The sequence below is a fragment of the Elephantulus edwardii genome, unplaced genomic scaffold, assembly GCF_000299155.1.
Source record: "Elephantulus edwardii isolate Elephantulus edwardi_28Jun2011 unplaced genomic scaffold, EleEdw1.0 scaffold00175, whole genome shotgun sequence".
Classification (NCBI taxonomy): Eukaryota; Metazoa; Chordata; class Mammalia; order Macroscelidea; family Macroscelididae; genus Elephantulus; species Elephantulus edwardii.
In genome coordinates, this window is record NW_006399925.1 from 4,273,682 (window position 1) to 4,299,621 (window position 25,940).

General features: G+C 41.4%; 1 protein-coding gene across 1 annotated transcript; it reads right to left on the minus strand.

Annotated features, from left to right (window-relative positions):
- Window positions 1-17,345: 17,345 nt before the first annotated feature.
- On the minus strand, window positions 17,346-18,718 carry LOC102848732 (transcription factor SOX-11-like). The gene has a single exon (XM_006895734.1). It carries the CDS (start codon window positions 18,672-18,674, stop codon window positions 17,346-17,348), a length of 1,329 nt encoding a protein of 442 aa, XP_006895796.1. The 5' UTR covers window positions 18,675-18,718.
- Between the last annotated feature and the right edge of the window lie 7,222 nt (window positions 18,719-25,940).

The following is a 25,940-nucleotide window of genomic DNA, read 5'->3' on the forward strand; positions in this document are numbered from 1 at the left end:
TGAACCATGGAAGCAATAGTCAAGAAATAAAGATACATTGCACTGGTCAAATCCAGAAGCTCCCTAACGTGCTATAATTGCAAGGATGTCACTTTAAAAACTAAGTTGTACCTGATCCAAGCCATGGCTTTTTCTACTGCTTGTTTTTTGTTGGTTTCCCACACTCCCACACCTCCCCCCCAAAAAAACTTCTAATAATTGCTAATGTACTATAGGTTGGAAATGATGGATTTTTTTAAAATCCCAGTGTATCAAAGAATTATTTTGAACTTTTTAGAAGTTTGCATTCTGATTCCTGTATGCTTTCCTGATAAATGAAATGCAGAGAACTGTTTCTAACTCTTAGCTGATCTTAACTACAGAGCCATCCAGTCACCACCCATCCCTGATACATCACTGGCACTGGAGTGATTATGAATTATTGTAATCATTGTAGGGGTTTTGCTGCATTGTTTAAACGCCTCTCCACCACGTCTTTTTGAGGACTCATCTATACCATAAAGGTGGATGCTATCCTTAATATCTCTAAAGGGAAACTGCTGGAAGCAATCTGATGTGACATTGGTAAAATAGGACTATCTTCTCTTGTGGGGTACTAAAATATCTGAGGCAAAGAAGTGACACCAGTGTCTTTTCTTTTTCTTTAAAATTTCCATTAATTTATTGTTGCACTTTTCTCCGCTCCCAACCCTCCCCCCCCAGTACACTGCCCTCTTGTAAAAGAAAAATTATTTCATTGTTTTATAAACCCTCCCCCAGGTTCACTCCACTATACAGCCTTTGCTCTGGACTCCTGTCATGACAAAAATACCTCATCACATATCCATTTTAAGCAGTTTTCTTCTCCCTCATCTGTTTCAGTGCAGTATACATTATTGAACCCATCTTTCTCAGTCTCCCCTCAACCCCGATGTCAGTCCTGTTTACAACAGTGGCGCCATGCAGTATTTGTCCTTTTGTGCTGAGATACTTCACTCAGCATAATGTCCTCCAGGGTCATCCAATTTGAATAATATTGCAGGAGTTCCTTGTTTTTCAGCCAGTGTCTTTTCTGTTTGTCATTTCTTCTCAAGGCCTGTGCTGACTTTGTACTCACTGTGGGAGCCTCTTCTTTAACCATATGACTTGCCACTCTGCAGATTAGCCATTCTCCAAGCACAATGGCACAGAGCTCTAATTCAGATTTCACTTCAGATTGATTCATTAAGTCCACATCATTTTACCAGGCACCTCCAAGGTTTTTATGCTACGTGCTGGAATAGTGTCCCTTTGTTTTGAGGTTTGCTTTTGTTTGTTTCTTCACGAAGAATATCCTTTAAGGGAGCTCTGGTTGCATAGTCACCAGGGAGTTGTGCTGCTAACCCAAAGCAATCCCTGGCAGTTTGAACCTACAGGAGAAGAATGAACAACATCTTCTCTGGCAATTTACAGCCTCAGAAAACCAAGAGAAATTTGCCAAAGCTGCAAACATCCACTAATAAGTGGAATGTCAAATGTACGAAATATGAATCTAGAAAATTGGTAGTTGTGAAAAATGGAACATATTCCTGGCAATGGAATAGCTGGGTCACATGGAATGATTACATTCAGCATTTTGAGGAAATGACATACTGCCATCCAGAGTGGTTGTACCATTTTTACAATCTGACCAACAGTGTATGAAGAGTTCCTATGTCTCCACACCCTCTCCAATATTTACTGCTGATTGTCGTGGTAAAGGTTACCACTGCTACTGGGAGGAGATGATATTTAATTGTGATTTTGATTTGCATCTCCTTGATTTTGAGCATTTCTTCGTGTGTCTCTTGGCCATCCCAATGTGTGTGTGAAGCCTTCACCATCCTGTGTGAAGTCTTTCCACATTTTTGCCCATTTTGTAATTGAGTTATCAATCTTTTTCCTATGCTATGCTATGCTATTGCTATGCTTCAAACTTTTGTTAAGAGACCCTTGTCTGAGATGGTATTGCCAAATGTTTTTCCCCAGCCAACAGGTTTCCTTTTCACCCTGTTAGAAAAGCTTCTGATGTACACATGGATTTAATCTTTAGAAGGTCCCCTTCATCAGTTTTATCCTCTCTTGGTTGTGTATCTCTGGAATATATTTGTCAGCCTCTTTATACCAGAGTGTAGGCCTTCTGAGCTTGGTCTCACTTTGTCTCTTACGATCTTTGTGGTTTGGGGCCTTACCCTTAGGTCTCTGAGAACTGAGACACAAACGGAGATTTATACACCATTGTTCATTACAGCAATATTCACAATTGCCAAGAACATGGAAACAGCCCAAATCTAATGGATTGAGAAATTGTGGTGCATTCACATGATGAAATAACTATGCGGCACTCAGAAGCAATGATTTAAAAAATTACAACATAACTTGGGAGAGACTGGAGAGTATTATACTGCATGAATGAACTCAGTCTCATAAAGATAAATACTATAGAAGACCATTTTTTTGGTAAAAAATAGATAACTAGTTAAACCTGTATGGGGACCCAAGGGGGAAAGTGTTAGGAGCAGAGGGGAGAGGATGGGCAGGGGGATATCACAGGGTCATACAACTTAGTGGGTGGAGGGCGAGGTTGTAAAGGAAATGGGCAAGATCTAGAGGGGATCTGGAAATACAAGGTAATGGTGGGCATAGTTCAATGTTGATTCATTTTATAAAATACAATGAACAGGAATGATTGTATGAAACACAATATAAATGAAGGATAGTGTGAAACACACGTATAAGAAATTTGTATACAAAGTCATATAAAATAAAAATGCAAGACATTAAATGGAACCATAAGGATCGATATTCTAGGCATTAGGGAGCTAAGATGAACTGACATAGGCCACTCTGAATCAGAAAATCACATGATCTATTATGCCTAGAATAAAAAAAAATCGAGGAAGAATAATGTTGTGTTCATGGTTAAAATGACCATTTCAAGACCCATCCTGATATACAATGCTGTGAGTGATAGAATATTATCCATAACACATACAAGGAAGATCTGTTAATACAACTATTATTCAAACTTATGCTCTAACATCTTAGGCCAAAAAAGAGGAAATTGAGGATTTCTTTTCACTTTGCTATTTGAAATCAATCAAACTAATTGTCAAGATATATTAATAATAATTGGTGACTAGAATGCAAATGTTGGAAACAAAGACAGACTGGTAATCAAAAATTATAGACTTGGTGACAGATATGGGGTTGGAGATCAAATGATGGAATTTTGTCTAAACAATTATTTTTTCATTGCAAATTGTTATTGTTGTTAGGTGCTGTAGAGTCGAGTATGATTTATAACAATTCTATGAACAAAAGATCTGAACCCTGTTTTATCCTGAGCCATCCTTACACTTTCTGACACACAAGAGCCCATTGTAGCAGTCACTGTGTCAATCTACCTTGTTGAGGACCATCCTCTCATTCGTCAATCCTCCAACCGTTTCAGCATCGTGTCCTTCTCCAAGGAACAGCCCCTTTTAGCAACATGACTAAAGTATGTGAGGAGAAGCCTATCATTCTTGCTTCCAAAGAACACTTGGCTAAACCCTCTCCATGACATATCTATTGGTTCTCTTGGCCGTCCATGGGATGCTCAGTGCTTTTCTCCAACAGTACAGCTCAAGGGCATCAATTATTTTTCTGTTATCCTTATTCACTGTCCAACTCTCAGATGCATAGTAAGCATTTGGATAGACCACAGACTGAATCAAATGAATCTTAGTCCTCAAACTGACATCATTACTCCTCAATAATTTGGAGAGATCCCTAACTGCAGATTTTCTCAGTGCAATGCATCTCTTTATTTCCTGACTGCAGGTACCAAGGGTGTTAACTGTGGTCCCTAGCAAGATGAAGCTGCTGACAATTTCAATCTCCTCTCCATCTATCATGACACTGCCTATTGGTCCAGTGGTAAAAATCTTTATTTTCTTTTTTTTAAGAGATAAATTTTTTATTAGTAGTAATTTTAGTGAAAATTTACAGAGATTTAAGATTTCCATTCATTCATAGTTGCACTTTTCTCCCTGCTCACCCCTTCCCTCCAATTTATTCTTCTCTTTGAAAAGTAAAAGAAAAATTCTTTCATTGTTATACAATCCCTCTCCCCAAGTCCACTCCACTATGCAGCCTTTGTTCTGTACTCCTGTCATGACAATAATACCTAATCATATATCCCTTTTAAACAGTTCTCTCTCTCATCTGTTTCAAAGCAGTATACATAATTTATGCCATCTTTCTCAGTTTCCCCCGAACTCCAAGGTCAGTCCTGTTTTACAACAGAGGCCCTACGCAGTATTTGTCCTTTTGTGTCTGAGATATTTCACTCAGCATCATGTCCTCCAGGGTCACCCATTTTGAATAATATTTCAATGGGTTCCTTGTTTTCTCAATGCTTTCTGATATTGAGACATACTTCATATTGAAGACTACAGTCCTTGATCTTCTGCAGCAAGTGCTTCAGGTCCTTCTCATTTTCAGCAAGTAAAGTTGTGTCATCTGCATAATGCAGGTTATTGATGAGTTACCCTCCAATTCTGATGCCACACTCCTCTTCACAGAATCCAGCGTCTCATATAATTTGCTCAGCATACAAGCCACAATTATACATACAAATGGATCTTTGGAAAAAGACATCACCCTTGGAAAGTTGGACGGTCTGAGTAAGATAGGAAAGCCCTCAACACAAAGGATTTACAGTGTCTATTAACAATGCGCTCAAGAATATCAGAGATAGTGAGGATGACACACGATAGGGTAGAGTTTAGTCCCATGCTCAGCGGGTCTCTATGAGTCCTAGTCATCTCAATGGCAAATAACAACATGAAGTAGAACCCACTTCATGGCAGGAGGAAGACTCTCGTTTATTCCCCACAACTTTATCTCTAAAATAACACTGAGAGGAAATGGAAGCCCAGTGAGGTTATGTATATTCTCCAAAGATATGCTCAGAAGTAACAGGCCTGATCTCAGAAACCAAGGTACCCATGCTCAAACACTGATGTAGTCTCTTATCCTCTTCACACTTGGATTTACCATCCAGACTGACACAAAGGGAGAGTGAACGGAGGTGCTAAAACTGTTAACTACTTCGTTCCAAGCAAACTCTTAAAAGATTTCTCAATAAGTTCCTTTTTAAAAACTGACTAAAAGGGAGCTCTGATAAATAGCACTTAGTTGTGCTGCTATCCCAAAGGCAGTGCTTGTATGGCAGTTCGAATCCACCAGCAGCAAAGCGGAAGATGGACATCCTCCTCCTTGGGACTTACAGCCTCAGAAATCCAGTGGAGGATCAGCTAAGAGTCAGATCCGACTTGATGGCACACACAAAAAGAAATAATTATATGTCAAAAAAAGAATGCTTATCACCTTCCCTTCCAACAGCCCCTCTTACCACCTCTAATATTAGCACCAACTAAGCAAAGAATCTTTTCCTGACCATCTCTTCTTTCTGTCCCTTAATCCAAACATAAGAAAATCTCCATTTTTCCTTTTGTAACCATCTTTCCTGCCACCGCCCCCTCAATCCCATCACCATCACTTCGTTTCCCTGCTTATCATCTCACCTCTGGATCCCTGGAAATGGTATCGAGATAATCTTGCTTGCTGAGCTAACATGAACACCTTGTCAATCAAGGGAGAGTTCACCCTAAGGTTTTTCAGATTTGCTTCTGGCTATGCTTAACTTGGAAAGGGCTTCTCTTTCTTTCCACCAGAGTCCCTCCCTCCTTGGTAACGTGGGGTCAGACTCATCTCAAGAAGTTTTTCTCCCTGATCTCATCTGCCTCTGTTCACTTTTCTGGGTTATGGACTCTGACCTTCAATGTAAAATCTAAGTCACGTGGGTGTCAGTTGTTTGGGGAAGTATTCTCCTCCAACTGTTATTAAGTCTTTTGTAGCTCTGCTTTATATGCTCCTAAAAAAGCAAACACCCTTTACTTGTATTGTCTCTTGTTAATTTTTGTACCCAAAATATATTTACCTATAAAATTCTATCAAGAAACAAACATTTTAGTAAAAGTGATTCTCCCAGAGATTTTTTTGTTGATATTAAAGTATGTTTTAGTAGAAACATTTAAGAGAATACATACTTCAAGCTCTTTTTTTAGAAAAAAAAACCCAAACAACTCTATGTTGACGGAAGAGTTTCAGGGTTTTTTTTTGATCACTTACCTGCCACTATTAGAAAGACTGATTTTTGTAATGTGATAGAATACAGGGATGCACTCAGGGATCTTTGGAGTAGAGCTGTTTATCATTACACTAAATGATCCCAGACTTCCTGAGCTTTTTGTTTGTTTTTTATTGCTTCCTTGTTAATCCCTTCTTTTTCTCCAATGCTGCCTGCATTTTGTGTTCTCTTCACCCCTCTAAATGTGTTGCTATTAGTTAGAAAACCAAAATTTGAGAATAGTTTTGAGGAACTTTTTAAAGATGCCATATGTTGGATCCAATGGCACCTTAAGTAGTACTAAAGGTTGCGGCAAGAGACTACACATCTGAAAGAAGCATTTATTTGCTGAGGTGTACTGAAAGACATTATTGTAATATGAATACTAATGAGACTTTCTGTTATTCTGAAGCAGAAAAGCTCAAAGAATATAAGGCAATTTTAAACCTTAAAGAGAAATATTTCTTTAAAATAATAAAAACCATGTAAGTGAATAAACTGGTCTGGCCTATTTAAATAGTGCTACTTTGGGGTTCTCATTTGTGCTAGGAGCCCTAGAGTTGGTGTTGCAATACAAAGTTCAAACCCACAAACTACGAGTCAGAATAGATTCATGATTTATTTGTGACTATGAAAATTTTTCACATTTCTTTTTATCTTTTTGAAATGTCTTCATGACTTTTTCTGAAACTCTACATTTACTCTTCAACATTTAATACATTACACCATTTAATATCTATTTAAACTGGTTTCAGCTGAATTCATTGGTTTATCAAACTTATCCAATTAATTCAGCAAATAGTTTATCAGATTTTTTTCTCTCCCAGTTTGTCAGATTTTTTTTCTCCCAGTTTGGTTACCTTCAGAGACACTTAAATAATTGTCATTCATCTAAACATGAAGGCAATGCCTGAAAATGTTTCAGCAGTCCAGGGGTATCACTGATTAAAGGGGTATACTGATTAAAGTCTCTGAAATTTTTCCTCCTCTTCTCAACATCCCCTGATCACACATGCAACTCTAGCCCAGCATTTATTTCAGATGGAAATATGTGACGAATGCAAAGAGATGCATACACATTAAGTCTGCCTTGCTGTTGGTCTTAGACTTTTCTCCCTTCTTGACCCTATGTCTGTGTAGCATTGCCAATTCTCTCCACAACGAAGGGTAGGAAATGTAGTATTTTGGCTGGTTGCACCACTCAAAGTAGAAGCACAGTCATGTTAGCTCAAAGAACTCATACTCTACTATCAATTCATTGTGACCTTCTATTGGTTTCTGATATTCTAAATCTTAATGGGAAGAGACTGTTCATTTTTCTTTCATCAGACGTGGTGATGGGTTTGAACCAGGCAATGTACAGCTTTGGGTTAGCAGCACAGCCAACTATAGACTATGGCATTGTTAATGTTGTTGATTGCCTCCAAGCACGACTCATAGTGACCCGACCCTATGAACAAAAGTCTGAAGCCCCTCTACAACTATCAAAGTTTATAGAATGCCAGTAGAGATCCATTAGTAAAGAATGAGCATATAACCATTTGGCAAACTACCAGCCATCTCAAGAGATTTGCTACAAAAATCACCAAGCCCACTCCCCCCAGACATGTACAATTCTTTCCCTCAGAGGTCATGTAATTCTCCTTCACGATTTCTCTGCTTTTTCAGTGTCTCCCAACTTTAGCTTTTCATGGTTACCTGTGGACATGCTATTGGGCCGAGTGTCAAATGTTATTAGCAAGCCTATCATCTATGAGTTTCCCCCTAGTAGGCCAAATGAACCACAACGAGAAAGCACTAATTAGAACCACAGACTATGGTCTAGCTGGAAGAGTACACACATTATCCCATAGGAAGGAATATGAATTTGCAAAAATGAACTGTCACCTTTAGTAGGCAAATCCTTATCATGGCCAAGCACACTAGTGATTAATTCATAGAAATATAAATCTTAAGAGTCAAAAATCTATCTTTACTTTTTCATCTACTAATGTGCTACCAATTTTCTTTTTGCTCAAAAATCACCCACTTCCTAATTCTCCAGTTCAGCTCTATCAGCTGACAAAATATAAAGAGTGGTAAAATGAGTTTCTCAACTATGGCCTTTTTCCACTCCAACTATTTTCAAAACAAAGCATCAAAATGAACCATATTTTTAATAAAATTCTATCCTTTGACTTGTCAAAATAAGAAGTGAATTAGCTAAAGGTTACCAATTTACTCACTTTATGAAAAATATTTTCATGTAAAAACCAATGTGTTTTTTAGTAAGTATATTATCTCCATGTTTGGATCAAGACATCCTGTCAAGGTATACTGTGTGTATTCTAAAGATAAGTAATTAATGGAGCATAAGAGCAACCACCTCTCCCTTTCAACTTGTTTTATAAGAATATCAAAGATGATGTTCTCTCATTTTATGTTTTTGTTTGTGGGTTGTCAGCGGCATTTTTGTCAGAGGTATCCAAATGAAATATTATTTTTATTAAAAAATACCCACCCCTCAAAAAACCCCAAAACAAAATTCCCAGAAGGCTATTACCTAGATACTTTAATAAACAGCATAAAGTCAACCCAATGAAAAATTTGGAACATAATTATGAACTGGTGTTATTAAGAGTGCTAGGCAAAACTTACAATGGAGTGTATTTTTTGTTCTCATAAAAATATGCATATAAATGTGTTCTATCAATGTACGAATATGAATTTTACACCCTAAAATGTTCAAGAAATGAGGAAACACTGAATATATTGTTGTCAATATAGGTGTCATCAAGTCGGTTCACCAATACTTAGCAACCCTTTGAACCATGTGGATTCAGAAGATCTGAACTTTGTCCTACAATGCGCCATCTTCTTATTAAACTGTAAAGCCACAGATAGGTCTAGTATGTTTATCAGTGTGTGGTGAAAACCAAGAATCTAAGAGTGGTTGTGTTAATAGTGTACTTTGAAATCTGTTACAATACAAGACAAGCATTTCTACAAAACCAAATTTAATTTACAACAAACACTCACCATGTTAACACATCTTTTAAAAAAATCTGATAATAATTCCAAGGATCACTTACAGGCTTTCATAAAAGCATTTTATATCAAGAATCTCAGTACAGAATGATTTCTATGTCAAAATACATTTACACTGTAAAATGTTTATAGAAGAAAAAAGAAAAGACACAAAGAAATGGAGTTTGCTGGCATTGAATTCAATCGCAGCAACTGCCCCTGATAGTTTTCCTTCATTTTCTACTTCAAACATTTCTGACAAAACATGTTCATCTACCCTTCTATACTTTGTCTATGCATTTAGCCATTCTATTTGCCATTTAAAAATATCGAGACATTATTACCATGCTTATTTCACTTTTCTGCATCTCTTAAAACATGCCCAGAGTATTCACTGCCGGTGTGGCCTATTCTTCTCCAGGCTGACAGCCATGTTGGGTGTGACAGACCCAGAACTTTTCAAGACTGTCAGTAATTATAGCAGTTTTGAGACAACCCTTTAGGAATTAAATAGCAATTACCAAATGCAAAACTGGAAGAAATTCACATAAAAACCACAAGTGCAGATTGATCACACAATTTTATTAGAGTCTTTTGAACAAATGTATTCCTCTGTTAAAAACTCTTGCAAAAGAGACATTGGAGTGTACTATTTTCAACCCTGAGCATTAACACTGCATACCAAGGATGGTAGTCAAGAAGCTGGTTAGATTGGAACACTAGCACAAGCCACTGATATTCTCTATGTGATCAGGTTTTTACAAAAAAATACATAGTTTTCAATAAATAATGCTTAATTTTACAACTTTGATACAGCAATGTCATACACTGTTTTAACACACTAAACTCTGCATGCTAGATAGTCTACGAGAAGACAAAACTTCACCATGCATTTTCTTTTTTTTCCCCCTAGTGCTATCAAACACTTCATCCTCCAGTGCACTGCCTCAGGTAGCTTCACCTCTCTCTGTTTCACAGCAACAGGCTGTGCACTGGCATGCAAACCCAGAAAAGGATTACCCCCCCCACAAACCACTCAGACTTCTACACAAAAGTGTTTTTCAGCTCTTCCGCTCCCAAACCTGGAGTGGCTATGAAAGTAATTTTCATGTGGCCTTGGAAAATACATACTTTTTTAACAGTGTCATGCTGAAAAACTGCTCTAAAACATCAGATGTTTCTGTCCTGGTGGCCATCACAAAGCATTGTGGAATGCCATAACCACTAGGAGTCCCATACTGGAAAAATAGGCCTCCGTTTTAAAACAGTCCATTTAAAAAAAAAAGTGTCACAGAACAAATGCAAAAGACTCTTAACCCCACAACATATGTACAAGAGTAAAAGTAGACAAAAATGGGAAATTAATGGTAATGGTATATGACGTTCTCCCCATGTGATTACAGGGATGAGGCATATTATTTTTGAACATAAGCTGGATGGAAAAAATATGATAGAGGGCCCTCTGTCAGTATTTATTTGATCAAAATTCTTACTCTAATATATTATTCTTTCCATTTTAAATTTTTCTTTCTGAAGGGGAGCTATGATGTGGCTAATAATGATGCAGGCATGAGATATTTTTTAAGTCACCTCAAGGATATTTGAGTGAATTTTATTTCTCACACACTCTCAAACTTTTTTTTTCATATTCCTTTATTTAGTCATTTTAACAGCCAAGAAAATCCAAGTCTAGGTAACGATATAAAAGAAGTTTGATCAAACAATAAGACTGGAGCCTCAACATCTGCACTTCCAGGTTGTTTAAATTCATCTATTTCTCATTGAAAACCACATTCCAACTTGATTATATTGCTTTTAGTGGTTTGTTTTCTTTATAGAGAAGTTATCTGTTTGCACTGCGGGCAATCAGAAGTTTCTCAGACATTTAAAACAGTCCTATCTGTGCACTGGCAGAGGTATTGGATCTTTTAAGAGTATCTCTACCCAATAAAATTATTACTTTTATACACGGAATATTATGAACTTATGTTTCCCTTTGTAAGCCATTTTATACTTTCTGCACTTTTGTGCTTTTATTGAGTATAAAAATAGGTCTCCTTTAAAATTCTGTTTATTTTAAGTTCACTAAAAAACTACTTGCTTGTGAAATTCTCTTATAAACTCACTGCATCCACGTGGAATAGATAAAACTAATTAGGCAGCTAATTGATACAGGTAGTGTTAAAAAAAAACTATAATGGAAAAAAATGTTAGAATTTAAGAGAAAAAAGGCAGCAGTAAGTAAAATGGAAGAGAGCTCAGTTTAATAAATTTTGTTCAATCTTTATTGTTTTTGAAAAAATGGGCTCCACAGGAAGAGGGGGTAACTGAGTCATTATCAAATAGCAGAATTTGCCAGGTCATCAAATAAAAAGGGAATGTAGTAGGAAAAGCAAATAGAATGAACAGTGTGAAAGAACCAATAAATAAATAAACCAAATCTTAGAAAAGCATGTGCAATAGTCTTTACATGGAGACAGTTACTTTGGGAACTTGTAAATTCCTGTGTTAGGATATGTAAGGCTCAGTCTTGTTATCCTCACAGGTCCAGGCTATACAAAGGGTATTTGAAACTTGCATTCCTAATGGAAATTTTATAAAATTTGGCCCTTAGAATAACTGAGAAATATCCTGAAAAAAATCTTCCCTGAAACTGTAATAAAGAAAGTTTCTTTTCTACTGATAAAACTGACAACTCAGTAAACTATTTTCACTGGTATTTCTACATAAGAAAAAAGCACAAATATATTTGCCTCAGAAATCTGTTAAAATCAGGGGACCACGCAGTAAAAGAGTATAAAGATTCTATAAATTGGAGAGTCCAAGAAAACCTCTCTCCAAAATGTACACAAGAATACATATGCACATTAGAGGAAAAAGTAAGAATATACATATTATTAATCATCAGAGAATAAAAAAGTTAAGATTGATATATTTATAGTGAATGACTACTTTAAAGTAGAGCAACTTATTTGCTTTATTTCTCAGATTCCTTGGGCAAAAAACCAAACATTTAAATTCTGAAGTGAAAAACAAATCTCCATTTCTTGTACAATACCGATATTAAATAATTAGGGTTTCAACTCCCAATTAAGAGAAAAACAAGTCCTGTCTTTTGACAGTATTTTTCTTTCATTAAAAAAAAACAACACCTAAATCTTCCTGACTCTTACAGAAGAATGCATATTTAAATCACTTCCCCTTGATTAACATTAAAAAGAAACATCTCTGCCCCAAAGGATGGTAATGATTTTTTTAAAAAAGTCTAGCTAAAGAATAATCATTCTACAAATAATTTGCCCTGTGACTGTAGTCATTCATAACATACGTATTTGTAAAGCACAGTTTAAGTACACTGCCTTTCATTAGCATATTTTTTTTTAAATAAAGGGGGATGCATATCAAGAGTGTAAGAACTGGAAGATTATTTCCACAGTTTAAAGAATTAATAAGAGAATGCTGGTTCAAGTTTTTAAAGATGGAAATCTTATAAAAAATGCCACCATCATTGTCTGTGAACTAGTTATAAACAGCAGGATACCCACTGGCATATCACTCCATTCAACGTTACTATTTTAAGATGTTCTGTCAATGCTAAAGTAAAAAAAAAAAAAGAAAAATTACTTAAGAGACAAAAAAAAAAGATGCAATTAATCTTTTATTGAGGACTATCCAGTGGCAAGAATACCTTGCGTATTAATGTTGCAGACAGTCAATAAAGAATTGAGAATGATTTTCACAATGCAATCATCAAAACAGCTTTAAATATTGTAAAAGGCTCATTCAAGAGCATGTCCTGAGTTCTAACAGGTTTTCTGTTTAGATGGCCAACCAACTAGTTTTCTCTTATTTTACTAGAAAGCGAAAGTTTTTGTTTTTTTTTAAAAAACCATGACTGTTTCCATTACGAGATCAAATTATTACGTTATCCATTTACCTTAAAGTTCCTATCTCACCACAGATAATGTCCAAAATTCCTCTATGATTTAAACATAAGTAACATGCAAGGTTTTCAAATTTTCAAAGTACATTAGCCTTACGAATTTGGATACTGGATATTTTTCAACAAGTTTTAGCACTGCAGTAGAGGGCCACCACGTAAAATCACCAGCTCAGAGAACAGTCAGTTGTAAACTTCTGGTTCATTTATTCATGGCTAAAAGAAATGCCTGACAAATGACTCCATTAGTCTTATCATTTGAAGGGAACAACAACAAAACGGTAAACAACTTCAGAAATCCAGTTCTATATTGAGAATCCTGTTAACATCCTCAGCCCTTTTCTTTCCCCAAGTGTACTACTGAAATCTGATGGCTCATTGAGAGGAAAAAGCTACAAAACAGAAATAGGTTCATTTGTAGCAAAAAGATTGCTCGCTAGGCATCCCAGGGTTGGGGGCTGGGCTGGAGGCCCGCCCAGCGCCGGAGCTCGGTCGAGGCGCGAGAGGCAGAGGAAAAGGGGAGGGGGAGGAAGGAAGGACGACGGGGCCCCTTTGGCCTAACAGCTCCTGGTAGTGTGTGTGGACACTTGATTTAGTCTTGCCGAACTTCAGTAAAACTGGAAGGCGAAACCTTGTTAAATCATAGGTTAAGAAAAGACGTGGCGATTTTGTACCAAGTTTCAATTAGCTACAGAAAATCGCCCTCAATCGAATCCCCGCAGCTACAGGTTTAGCTCTGTAGCTGTCAGGCAAGAGGCTGAGGCAGCCACGAGCAATGCCCCCGCCTTGGGCGCTGCCCCCCAGGAAAAGAGGCGGTACAGCAAGGAGGGAGGGGGGCAGGAACCTCTGGCGTGCATCCCTAGCCCAGCCCGCTACCCAGGGCCTGCAGTGGGGTCAACGACAGGCTGAGGCTGGGGTGGAGAGAAGGACGACGGGTGGCACAGAAAGTAATCTCTAGGGAGCAGAGATCCCACGCGCGGGACAGAGGCGCACGCGTGGAAAAGAAATGTTTAGGGCTGGCGCTGCTGTCACCGCCCTCTGAGGCCTGCGCAGGGAACAAGGCAGTTGGAAGAAGAGGGGAAATGAAAAAGCAGACCCAGTCTTTCCCAAGGCAGCTAAACCCAGGAGGCAGGTTCCCGGGGGGCGAGCCACCAGGAAGCCAGCGCGGGAGAGAGGGGGAGGGGTGAGGATCCCTGGCGCCTTGCTCCAGCGAGAGGCCCTGGTGGGTAGGTGGAAAGGGGGGTGGAGGAAACGTCTTTTCCTTATTTTACATCCCCCCCCCCCAGGGCCAGGCAACTCCCCAGTCCAGATCTCATCCTAATCTCGCAGGCCCTGGAACAAACAGTGGTAGTGTCCCTCCTAGCTCGCCTCTGGGGAACGAGGTGAGTCAAGAAGCAAAAGCCAGTACCATCCTCCATTGGGAAACCTGTCCCTAGAATATTGAAAACGAGATGCAGGCAAAAGAGCCTAAGGTGACGGCGAGAGGAGGCAAAAACTAAGGCAACCCCTTCCCTAGTCCTTCCCTGTAGAATTACAAGGTTCCCGGCCGGGCTCGCGCCCAGCCTGCAGTCCCGGAGTTGAACCTGAGCGCGCGCGCTTTTCTCGCGCCAGCCTCTCACCCCATCTCAGAACGTGCCCCCTCCCCCCACTAGATTTGAATGGTCGCCCTGCTGCCAGGCAAATCTCATCTTACAGTAAGCACTCCATGTTTCTCCAGGGTACTATGGACCTGTCCATACCTCACCTCCCGCACAGCTCCCCACCAGCCAAGACCTGGAGCCTAGCTGGGTCCCTGCCGCACTCTCAAGGGCCAGTTAACCTAAACTCTATCCCTCCTTTTAGGAGCTGAGCTCACCAACAATCTCCAGCACCCACCTTTTTCCAGGCACCCTCGACCTTGGGAAACCGGAAAGAGCCATACAGCCAAAAAACATCTCTTTTCACCCAATACCCGCTAGAGGTAAAAAACTGCGGTTGCGCTGCCTACTGTCCTATACCTCTTCTCATAACAAGCACGAGGTGGGGGAGGGGGGGAATCAAAACGGAAAACCGCTGCTCCCACCCTCTGAAGGAAACGGCTGTCCAAGACCAGGAATCACAGCTCTCAGGGCGCACACTCTGCCGTGGGTGGGTGGAATTCGCCACCCACAGCCCGCAAACCTCATGGTTGGGTCGCCCAGCCCAGTGGAGAATACGCACAGCATCTAATGCAGAGAAATGATCCCAGGAGCCTGAAATCTTCTCTTCTCTAGATATCCCCCCCTCCCCCGGCCATCTTCCTGAGCCTTCCCCGGCGCAGTCTGCCAGGGTGGGAGGGTAGAGAGTAAGGGAGGCGGGAATGGCGCAAAGAGGTGAGAAAGGAAACGGAGAGAAGAGGGGGAGGGAGGTGATGGCAAAAGGATGCAGAAAGACTACTACTCCTCCTTGGCCTTTAAAAACTAGCCGGAAAAGGGGAAAAAGAAATCCGGATATAATTGGGCGAGCCAATTGAGCACTTTCAAGCCTAACTACTTCTAAATGTATAATTCTCTTCCGCCCCCCACCCCATCCGCACACACCACAGCCTCGCCACCGAATGCGCTGTGACAATGGGACCTCTAGTTTGACTTTATAGAGACCACTGGCCATGCGAGTTTCTATCAGTTCCAGCTGATTTATTAAAATTGTCAAGATACAGACTTCCAGCACCAAAAAAAATATAAAATAAAATTTAAAAAAATTAACCAGGCAATGATGTTGACAGTGCATGAGTCTGCTTTGCCACCATTTGCTACAAAATATGCAGATGGTCTGTACTTTATTAATATTGCACAAAATGAGAAACTTTTAAACTATGTGCCTTTTTTTGTTTTTTGCTAAAAATCGAGAATCCAGTTTCAAAATTTCCATCTGGGGCCCCATCCACATATCACAGCGTATGAGATACATAAAGTCCTACTATATAGTACAGTACATATACAATCTTTAAACTAAGATAACAGCTCTGAGGTCTATATCACCATTTTCAATAAATCTTTACCTACAAATATTGAACAAATCTCTACTATAGCTGTACAAAAAAAAGTTTGCTTTTTTTAAACCACAAGGCCTTTAGATGCAAGGATTATTTAAAAATTTTAATCCTTTTTAAACCAGGACATAACGTACCAACATACTTGCATGCTAAAAAACGGAGGAAAAAAAAGAAATCAAAAGGGAAGAAGTGCCTGAAAGTCTTACTGAAAAAACACAGCAAGAATGTTCCCTTTTCACTGTACAAAAATACGCCTGAAAATATATTAATTTTTAAAAAAGACTGAGGTCTGTTATGTATCAAAAATGTTTCAATACCTTTTGTACTGAGGTCTAGGCTGTCTGGTATTCAATCAAGGAGGTATAAGGGAACAAGTTACAAAAAAAAAGTTGGCAAGTAGAAATCACATTTGTAAAACCATAAACAATTTGATCTGAAAAGTAAACTCTGATCTTGTCAGTTCACAGTTTTTTGTAAGCGTTTGTACAGTCTGCATTTTTTCAAGCTCCCTGCAGTTTTGTTAAGAATCGGATGCATAGAAGACATCAGTTTTCTCCCTCCAAAAAAATAAAATAAAAAAGTTGCAATGGTCCCTTTTTTGTTTTTGTTTTTTTTAAAAAAAAATCCCACCAGTTCTTTAAGATCTCTTAAGGAAAAACAAAAACAAAATAAAACAACAACAAAGAAAAAACTCCACAAAACTCCCTAGAGTAACAGTTGTGCTGCCAAAAGGCTCCTCTGCAGACGTCTTCCAGATTTCAATCAAAGACCGACAAGCTTCAAACAGCGCCTTCCGGAGCGGTTCCTCCCTCCCCTCCCCCGCCCCGTCCCCTACGCCTTTGTTGCAATCACGAATTAAAAAAAGAAAAAGAAAAAGAAAAAGTATTAATTACAAAACACATTTCAGGGTAGAGGATCACAACTCCTGACTAGGTATGCAACTACCTTGAGACACGATAAAGGGAGGGGGACCAAAAAAAAAAAAAAGAGAAAACATGTTTAAAAACTACTAATTTCACTTTAACTTCACCAAAATTTTCATCTTTTCCAATTTCTTTGCGTCAAGACATCATATCAGTATCATCAGCATCTTCTTCTCTTCCCTCCACCCTACCACCACCACCTACATCATCATCACCATGATTTTTCTCCCAAGGAACCCTGCTCTGCACCCGCCGAAGGAAAAGAGCGAGAGAAGCGAGGTGTCCCTTTCAATATGTGAACACCAGGTCGGAAAAGTTCGCCTCCAGCCAGTCCCCCGCGATCATCTCGCTCAGCTCCGGTGTGCAGTAGTCGGGGAACTCGAAGTGGGAGCCCAGGCTGCCCTCGCTGAAGGAATCCAAATCCTTATCCACCAGCGAAAGGGACAGATTTCCCGCTGCCGAGCCACCCCCTAGCTGCTGCTCGCTGGTGGTGTGCGGGTTTTGGGAGAAATTCAAGCTCAGGTCGAACATCAGGTCGTCGGTGTCCTCTCCGCTGCTGCTGCTGGATGAGGAGGAGGTGGAGACCGAACGCGAGGACGCAGGCGAGAGCCCCGATTGCGCGAGCGGCTGCGTGTTCTGCTTGGTGATGTTTTTGAAGCTGTAGTAGAGGCGGCTGGCGCTGCCGCCGTGGCCCCCGGTGCCCGAGGTCGCGCCGGCCCGTACCTCGTCGTAGAGGCTCGCGCCCTCGGTGGACTCTGCCGAGCTGCTCAGAGTAGGGCTGGCGGGCACTTTGGCGACGTTGTAGCGTCTGAGGAGCTGCTGCTGCTGCCCCGGCGGCTGGAGGAGCTGCTGGTGCGGGTGCTCCTCGTCGTCCTCCTCTACCTCCTGCTTGATCCGTAGCTGCAGCTCGTCTTCATCCTCGTCATCGTCCTCCTCCTCATCCATGAAGACGCACTTGACGGTCTTGCTGGCGCCGCTGCCCCCCGCGCCGCTCACTTTAAGGCTGCCGAATACATAGTCGTCGCCACCGTATTCCCCGTGGTGCGACGCTTTGCCCACGCCGGCCTTGGGGCAAGCGGCCGTGGGAGTTGTGGTGGCCGCGGGGGTCTTCAGTTTGCTACATTTCTTGCTTGAACCTTTGGAGTTCTTGCCGCTGCCGGTGCCCCCGCCGGCGCCGCCCCCGCCGCCTGCAGCACTTTTCTCCGGGCTCTGGCTGGCGTTGGGCTTGGCCGAGGGGTCCATTTTGGGCTTTTTCCTGGGCCGGTACTTGTAGTCGGGGTAGTCGGCCATGTGCTTGAGTCGCAGCCGCTCCGCCTCCCGGATGAACGGGATCTTCTCGCTGTCTTTCAGCATTTTCCACCGTTTGCCCAGCCTCTTGGAGATCTCCGCGTTGTGCATGTCGGGGGACTGCTCCATGATCTTTCTCCGCTCGATCTTAGACCACACCATGAAGGCATTCATCGGCCGTTTGATGTGGCCGGACGCCGTTTTGCACCAGTCCGGGTCGCTCTCATCCAAGGCTACCGGGCTACAAGCCATGAATTCGCCCTCCTCCGTGTCCATCGCCTCTCGGGGCAGGTTGCTCTCAGTTTCCAAGCTTTCCGCCTGCTGCACCATGATTTGTTGAGGTGCTCTGCGTTCCAACCAAAGCAACTTGGTCTCGTGCGGAGATCCCCCTCCCCCTTCCACCCCTCCACCTTCCCGGGCAAGTTGCAAAGTCCTCGGCACCCCGCGTCGGCTGCTCCCCCCCGCCCCCCCGCCCCCCTTTCCAAACTGCACACAGCGGCTGTGGGTGCTTCGGCGGCGACGGCCGCCTTCGCTCTGGGTAGCTGCGGGCTTCGAGTGGAGTGGCGGCGGCGGAGGCGGAGGCGGCGCGGTGGCAGTGGAAGCAGCCCAGGACCCCTCTCTCCAGCTAGTGGTCTACCGCCGCAAGCGCCGGACACGGAGCACTCCAAGGCGCGCGCGCTCCTTCTGCAAAAAGTTGAGGGCTCTCTCTCAACTAGTTATCAGGGTGTCATATGGGTGACATCACTCCTCTAGTCAGCCAATAGCGGGGAGCCGGCTCCGCCCATCTCCCTTTATTAACTCTGCAGCCCCACCCCTTTTCACCCCGCCCTCGGGGCTTCTTTAGAAAGGGGGGGACGCAGATAGAGGAGGAGGCATGTCTAGAAATATGTTATTTTTGAAAAATCCGCGAGTGTGCACATATGCGCCTTCTCCCCAAGATGCGTGGTAGCTGCTAACAGCGGGAGCCGAAGTGAATGAGCTATGCTAGGCACCGGCGCAATCTGCAAAGGAGGTCCTCAGGATGACTTTAGTCATCCCTATCCTCACTCTCCAGGAAGAATGTTAGTGTAGGAGCAGATGGACCTGCACGCTCACTTTCTCATGCACACATTCATCCACACGCACAGCCTGCGATGGCCAGTGTGATCCAGCATGAGGATTTCTCTGCGCCCATCTCGCACAAGGGGTGGTTTCTGTTACTCCCCCTTAGTCGTCGCTGCCCTAGAGCCGGTATTTCTTTTCTAAGAGCCCTCGTCTGCCGACTTCGCTTTCACCCAACTGAAGGTGGCGCTTTAACACAGCAACCTTTCTCTAAGGCACGTGGACCTTTTTTTTTTCCTCTCACCCCTTTCCCTTTCTCTAAGGCAAGGAAATCAATTTAAAGCCCAAGAGGTTGTATTTTCCCTCCCCCGTTTGCATTTATCTGTTTTGTCCTTTGCTCCTTATGTTTTCTCCTCCGCGGTCGTGTTTGGCTACAGCACGGTGCAGGTTTCCTTGCTCCAGGGCTCGCCTGGCCCGCCCCGCCCAGCCCCGCCCCCAATCAGTGGGGAGAGGCTCGAGTAACGGTCTGTGGAGTTTTGCTTTAGCTGCGCCATCCCATTGAATTTAACCAACTCCCGTAGCTGTTCCTGGAGCAAACACTGGTTCCCAAAAATCCTTAGTCCAGAGGGCACAATTCTACTCCCCTCCTGAATGGACGCATTATTGAGTCTTTCACTCTCTTTCTTGTCCCCACTCCCTTCCCCTTTCCCTTACTCCTTTCCTCATTTTCTTCTTTCCTCATTTTCTTCTTTCCCCGCCCCTTTTCTCTGCCACAACCTTCCTTCTAGAGCAGTCGAATCCTGAAATTTAACAATTGCAAGTTAGCACGTTGTTTTACTAACTCACTAATGTTAATTGAACAATTACAAACCAAAGGAGGAAATGAGGTGCATCCCAAGTACCGAGTCAAAATATTTCCTTTATATTCAGAAAGGCAGAATGAACTGCTGGCATAAAATCCACACAATAAACAGGCTAGATTACGTTGAATAGTATTATATCACGTCAATCTTACTATCGACATAGAAGTCCCCTTTTATTTATTTCGTCTTCAAGCCATCTACGGATGTTGGGGGGGAGGGCAGTGAAAAGAAAACCACAGCTTTCTATAGATTGGCTTTCGTCATCTTTGTCTTCTCATTCCAGCTTTGGGAGCTGACAAGTTTGAACAGTTTCAAAGATACTGCCTGGGAGTGAGCTCACAAGAGAAGACAGCTTTTTAGAACAACGCGAATTGTCCAAATCCGTTTCCTTCCATGTGCCCCCGTGCTTCATTTTTTTCCAGAGAATTTAAATAACATTTTCACAGATAATTTTTTGAATAAGCATTGCCACTATGAAGAAAAACAACACATAATGTATTTGCAACAGGCCAATCCAAATCTTGAAAATGCTGGAAATTCATTATTTTAGGGCCGCCTCAATAAAAAAGAATTTACTATAATTTATACAGGAGGATCTGCAGTCTCGAAATGTATAAAACCCAAGGCGGTGTGTGAAAATTCATCTTCACTCACTGGAGGCAACCTCAGTGCTTTGTTTTTCTCTCACCTCACACATTTCCCAGCTATTGAGAACACCACAGGGGTGTGGGCTGGAGTGAAGGGCTAATCTACACTCCTCTCCTTCCAGCACGTGACACACCCAAACCCAAATACAAAGCTCAAAATATTTTGGATCACTTTTCATGCAAATTTTGAGGGCACCTAGCATGTTGGACTCTGAAAGAAAAGACATTTGAAAATCCTTTGGCAGACTGAATATTTATTTGCTTTTTTCCACACCATACCACACTTCAGAATGTGCCTTATTTGGGTATAGTGGGACCAAAAATCACGGGTTTCATTTCCATGCTGCCACTATCTTCTCAGAGGAAATATAAGATAAAACGCACACTTCCAAATAAACAGTTTTGTTCAAAGAAAGATGGGTCATTTGTTTGAGAAGATAAACCTGGAGTAAAGTAGGTTGTTTGTTAGAGTGTCCTCTCATCTCAGTGGAAACGAATGACAAGTGAGAGGTGTTACCTGATGAATCTTTCAATAAACACATTAAAGAGATTGAGTATAGGAAAGCACATGTTGCTAGCCTGCACAGGAATGCACTAAAATAGATTTCTTTCCACAAAAGACTTTACTACAAAGTAAAACAACTCTCAGAAAGATTGACTAGATTTGTATTTTGTAACATGAACTGAACCAGCACATGCAATATTAGTCAAGTTAATTGAAGACGTGAAATAAGGAGAGAAAAACAAATCTGTACTTTTTTCTTTTTTTACTTCCTAAGGAAAAATTGAAAATAAGTCTTAACAGTTTTTACAGGTGTTCAGGTCTTAAGTTCATAGGGTCACTATGAGTCGTCTACGACTCGATGGCACTTAACAACAAAAAGATACAATTGAGAACCTACGTGTTTCTTATATAAAGAGTATTTACTGGTGAAAAACATTTGTAAGTTGTTGTTTCTTGTTATGTGCCGTTGAGTTACCTGCAATTCATAACGACCCTATGTATTAATAGCTCAGAAGTCTGCCCTGTTCTGAGCCAGTCTCACTGACTCCGACATACCTACCTACCTACCCCCATTGCCCTAGGTACTGTATCAATCCATCTAATTCAAGGTTTTGCTCACCTGTGCTGTCCCTTCCCCCTTCTGAGCATGATGTCCTTCTCCAAGGATCAGCCCCCAGGGCCACATGCCCGAAGTATGTGAGACATACTTCTCCAAGAAGAAACTTGGTTTCATCCTCACCAAGATAGACCTATTTGTTTTCTTAGCGGTCCATGGTATGTTCAAGACTCTTATCCAGCACCACAAATCAAAGGCATTAGTTGTTCTGTCATCCTTCTTCTTGTGGTTGATTGTCATGAGTCGAATATGATTCATAGTAACCCTATGAACAGAAAGAGCTGAAGATACTCTATAACGCTGTTTCTAAAAGTTCATAGAGTTTCTAGAGGCATGTTGTTTAGGAAGTGGATGCCACTCCTGCATCATTATCCAGCTCCCTGAAGTATAGCAAGTAATTGGGAAAAGCATGGTCTGAATTAGGTGCACCTTAGTCTCTAGACTGATATCGTTACTTCTTAGTACTCTGGAAAAGTCCCTGACAGCTGATTTACCTAATGCAATTTGTCTTTTGATTTCCTGACTTCTGGTCCAAGAATGTTGATTGTGGAGCTAAGCAAACGGTAATTGTTAACAACTTCAATCTCTTATCCATCCATCATAGTGCTACCATTTGACCCACTGGTCAGAATTTTTCTCTTCTTGATGTTGAGTTTCAATCCATATTGAAGACTACAGTCCTTGACCTTCTGCAGCAAGCATTTCAGGTCCTCCTCAGTTTCAGCAAGCAAGGTTGTGTCATCCGCATAATGCAGGTTGTTGAGTCTTCCTCTAAGTTTGATGCAACATTCCTACTCATAAAGCCCAGCCTCCCAAATGATCTGATATTGCTTGAAAACATATGGAGACAGCATGCATCCCTGATGCCCTCCCTTCCTGATATTGAACCATGGAGTGTTTCCTTGCTCTGTTCTGAGGACTGCTTCCTGGTCCAAGCATAGGTTTCGCATAAGCACCATCATGTGTTCTAGGATTTCCATTCTCTTCAAGGTTAACCACAATTTGTTGTGATCAAAAAGTCACAAAAGTCAAAAGCCTCCGGATTGTCAATGAAACGCAGAGCGATATCTCTCTGATACTCTGCTTTCTGCCAAGATCCATCTAACACTGGTGATAGTGTCTCCAGTGCCACGGTCTTTTTTAAACCCCGCTTGTGTTTCTGATAGTTCTTTGTCAATGTACTGTGTAAGTTGTTTCTGGATAATCTTTTGCAAGATTTTGCTTGCTTGTGATACCAGTTATACTGTACGATAATTTCTACACTCTGTTGGGTCACCTTTTTTTTTGAATGTGAATAAATATAGATCTCTTCCAGTCAGTTTGTCAGGTAGTTGTCTTCCAGATTTCTTGGCACAACTTGGTGAGCATGTTCAGGGCAGCATCTGTTTGTGGAAATGTGTCAGTTGGCATTCCATCAATTCTGGGGGCTTTATTTTTTGCCAAGTCCTTCAGAGTAGCCTGAACTTTCTCCTTCATCACCATTGACTCTTGATCATATATTGTTGCTTGAAATTCTTTTTTGCTAACCAATTCTTTCTGGTACAGTGACTCTGTATACTCCTTCCATCTTATTTAAATAACTCCTCGATCATTCAATATTCTACTCATAGTAGGTAGCATGACCAATAACCAGCCTGCCACCATTATCCTAGTTATTGTGTCAATCCATCTTATTTTGGGTCTTCTTCTCTTCTACCGTCCCTCCGTTCTTTCAAGCATAATGTTCTTCTTCAAGGACTAGTCCCTTCTAGTAACATGTGCAAAATATGTGAGGCAGAGCTTTAAAATCTTTGCTTTGAAGGAGCAATTTGGTTTTACCCTCTCTAGGACAGACCTGTTTGTCCTTTTAGTAGTCCATGGTATGTCCAATACCCTTCTCTAGAACCAGAACTCAAAGGCATCAATTCTTTTTCTGTCATCCTTATTCATTTTTCAGCTTTTTTGTATGCACAGTAAGTAATTTAAAAGACCATGGGCTGGATCCAGCACACCTTAGTCTCTAGACTGACATTGTTGCTCTTTGTCATTTTGGAGAGATCCTTGACAGTAGATTTTTCCCAGTGCAATTCATCTTTTGATTTCCTGACTGCTGATGCCAAAAATGTTGCCTGTGAAACTGAATAAGCAGAAATTATTAATAATCTCAATATCTTCTCTGTTTATCATGGTACTGCAAATTGACCCTGTGGTGAGAATTTTTGTCTTCTTGATGTTGAGTTTCAATCCATATTGAAGAATGCATCCTTTGACTTTTGTAGCAAATGCTTCATGTCCTCCTCATTTTTAGTGAGCAAGGTTTTGTCATCTGCATAATGCAGGTTGTTGATGAGTCTTACTCTAATTTTGATGCCTCATTCCTCCTCATAAATTCCAGCCTTCTAAATATATGTATGTGTGTGTGTGTGTGTGTGTGTGTGTAGTTGTGTTCTCTCAAGTCAGAAACAAAGTTGACCCTCCAGCAGGTTTTCAGATGCAGTAAATCACTGGAGGAGATTGCTCATATTTCTCTGACAGAACAAGTGGTGGACTCAAACTATGTATCTTTATGTCAAAAGTGCAAATCCTTACCACTAAACCACCATGACATGTGGTTAAAAGCCATTTGCTGCTCCAATATTGAAAAATGAGCATTTTCCTCTGATGCAATTTATCCCTTCTGAGTATCCACTGAAGCATCAACTAGAAGTTCCAACTTGATAGTTGTTGTTGTTATGTGCCATGGAGTTGCTTGTGACTCATGGCGACAGTATGCACAACAGTACTAAACTCTGCTCTGTCCTGGGCCAATCTCACTGTCTCCAACACACCCATCCCGATTACCCCAGTCACTGAGTCAATCCACCTCATAGAGGACCTTCCTCTCCTATGCTGTCCCTCCACCCTCCCAAGCATGATGTCCTTCTCCAAAGACTGGTCCCTCCTTATAACATGTCCAAAGTATGTTAGATGGAGCCTCAGAATCCTTGCCTCCAAAGAATCGCCTGGTTTAACCCTCTCCAGGATGAATGTTTGTTTCCCTAGCAGTCCATGGTACCCTCAATACTCTTCTCCAGCACCACAGCTCAAAGGCATCAATTCTTCTATCCTCCTTAGTCACTGTCCAACTCTCTGATGCATAACAAGTAATAGCAAAGAACATGGCCTATATCAGACACACCTTAATCTCCAGAGAGACACCATTGCTCTTCAGTACTTTGGAGAGGTCCCTAACAGCAGACTTTCCCATGGCAATATGTCTTTTAATTTCCTTGCTTCTGGTGCCAAGAGTGTTGACTGTGGAGCCAAGAAAACTAAAGCTGTGAACAATCTCAATCTCTTCACCATCCATCCGGATGCTGCCAATTGGTTCAGTGGTGAGAATCTTTGTCTTCTTGACATTGAACCTCAATCCATATTGAAGGATGAAGTCCTTGACCCTCTGCAGCAAACACTTCAGATCCTCCTCAGTTTCAGCAAGCAAGGTTGTATCATCTGCATAACGCAGATTGTTGATTAATCTTCCATCAATCCTGACCCCACACTTCTCCTCATAGAGCCCAGCCTCCCGGATAAGCTGTTCTGCATACAGGTTGAAAAGGTATGGAGACAGGACACATCCCTGGGGTATGCCCTTCCGAATTTTGAACCATGCAGTGTTTCCTTGCTCAGTTCTGAGGACTTCCTTTTGGTCCAAGTATAGGTTTCACATTAGCACAATCAAGTGTTCTGGGGTTCTCATTCTTCTCAGAGTCAGCCACAGTTTGTTAAGATCCACACAATCACCTTTGCATAATTAATGAAACACAGATATTCCCTGCTTTCAACTAAGATCCATCTATCATTAGCTACAATATCCCTAGTACCATAACTCCTTCTAAACCCAAGCTGGACTTCTGGCAGTTCTCTGCTGATGTGCTGTTCCAGTTGTCTTTGGATAATCTTCAG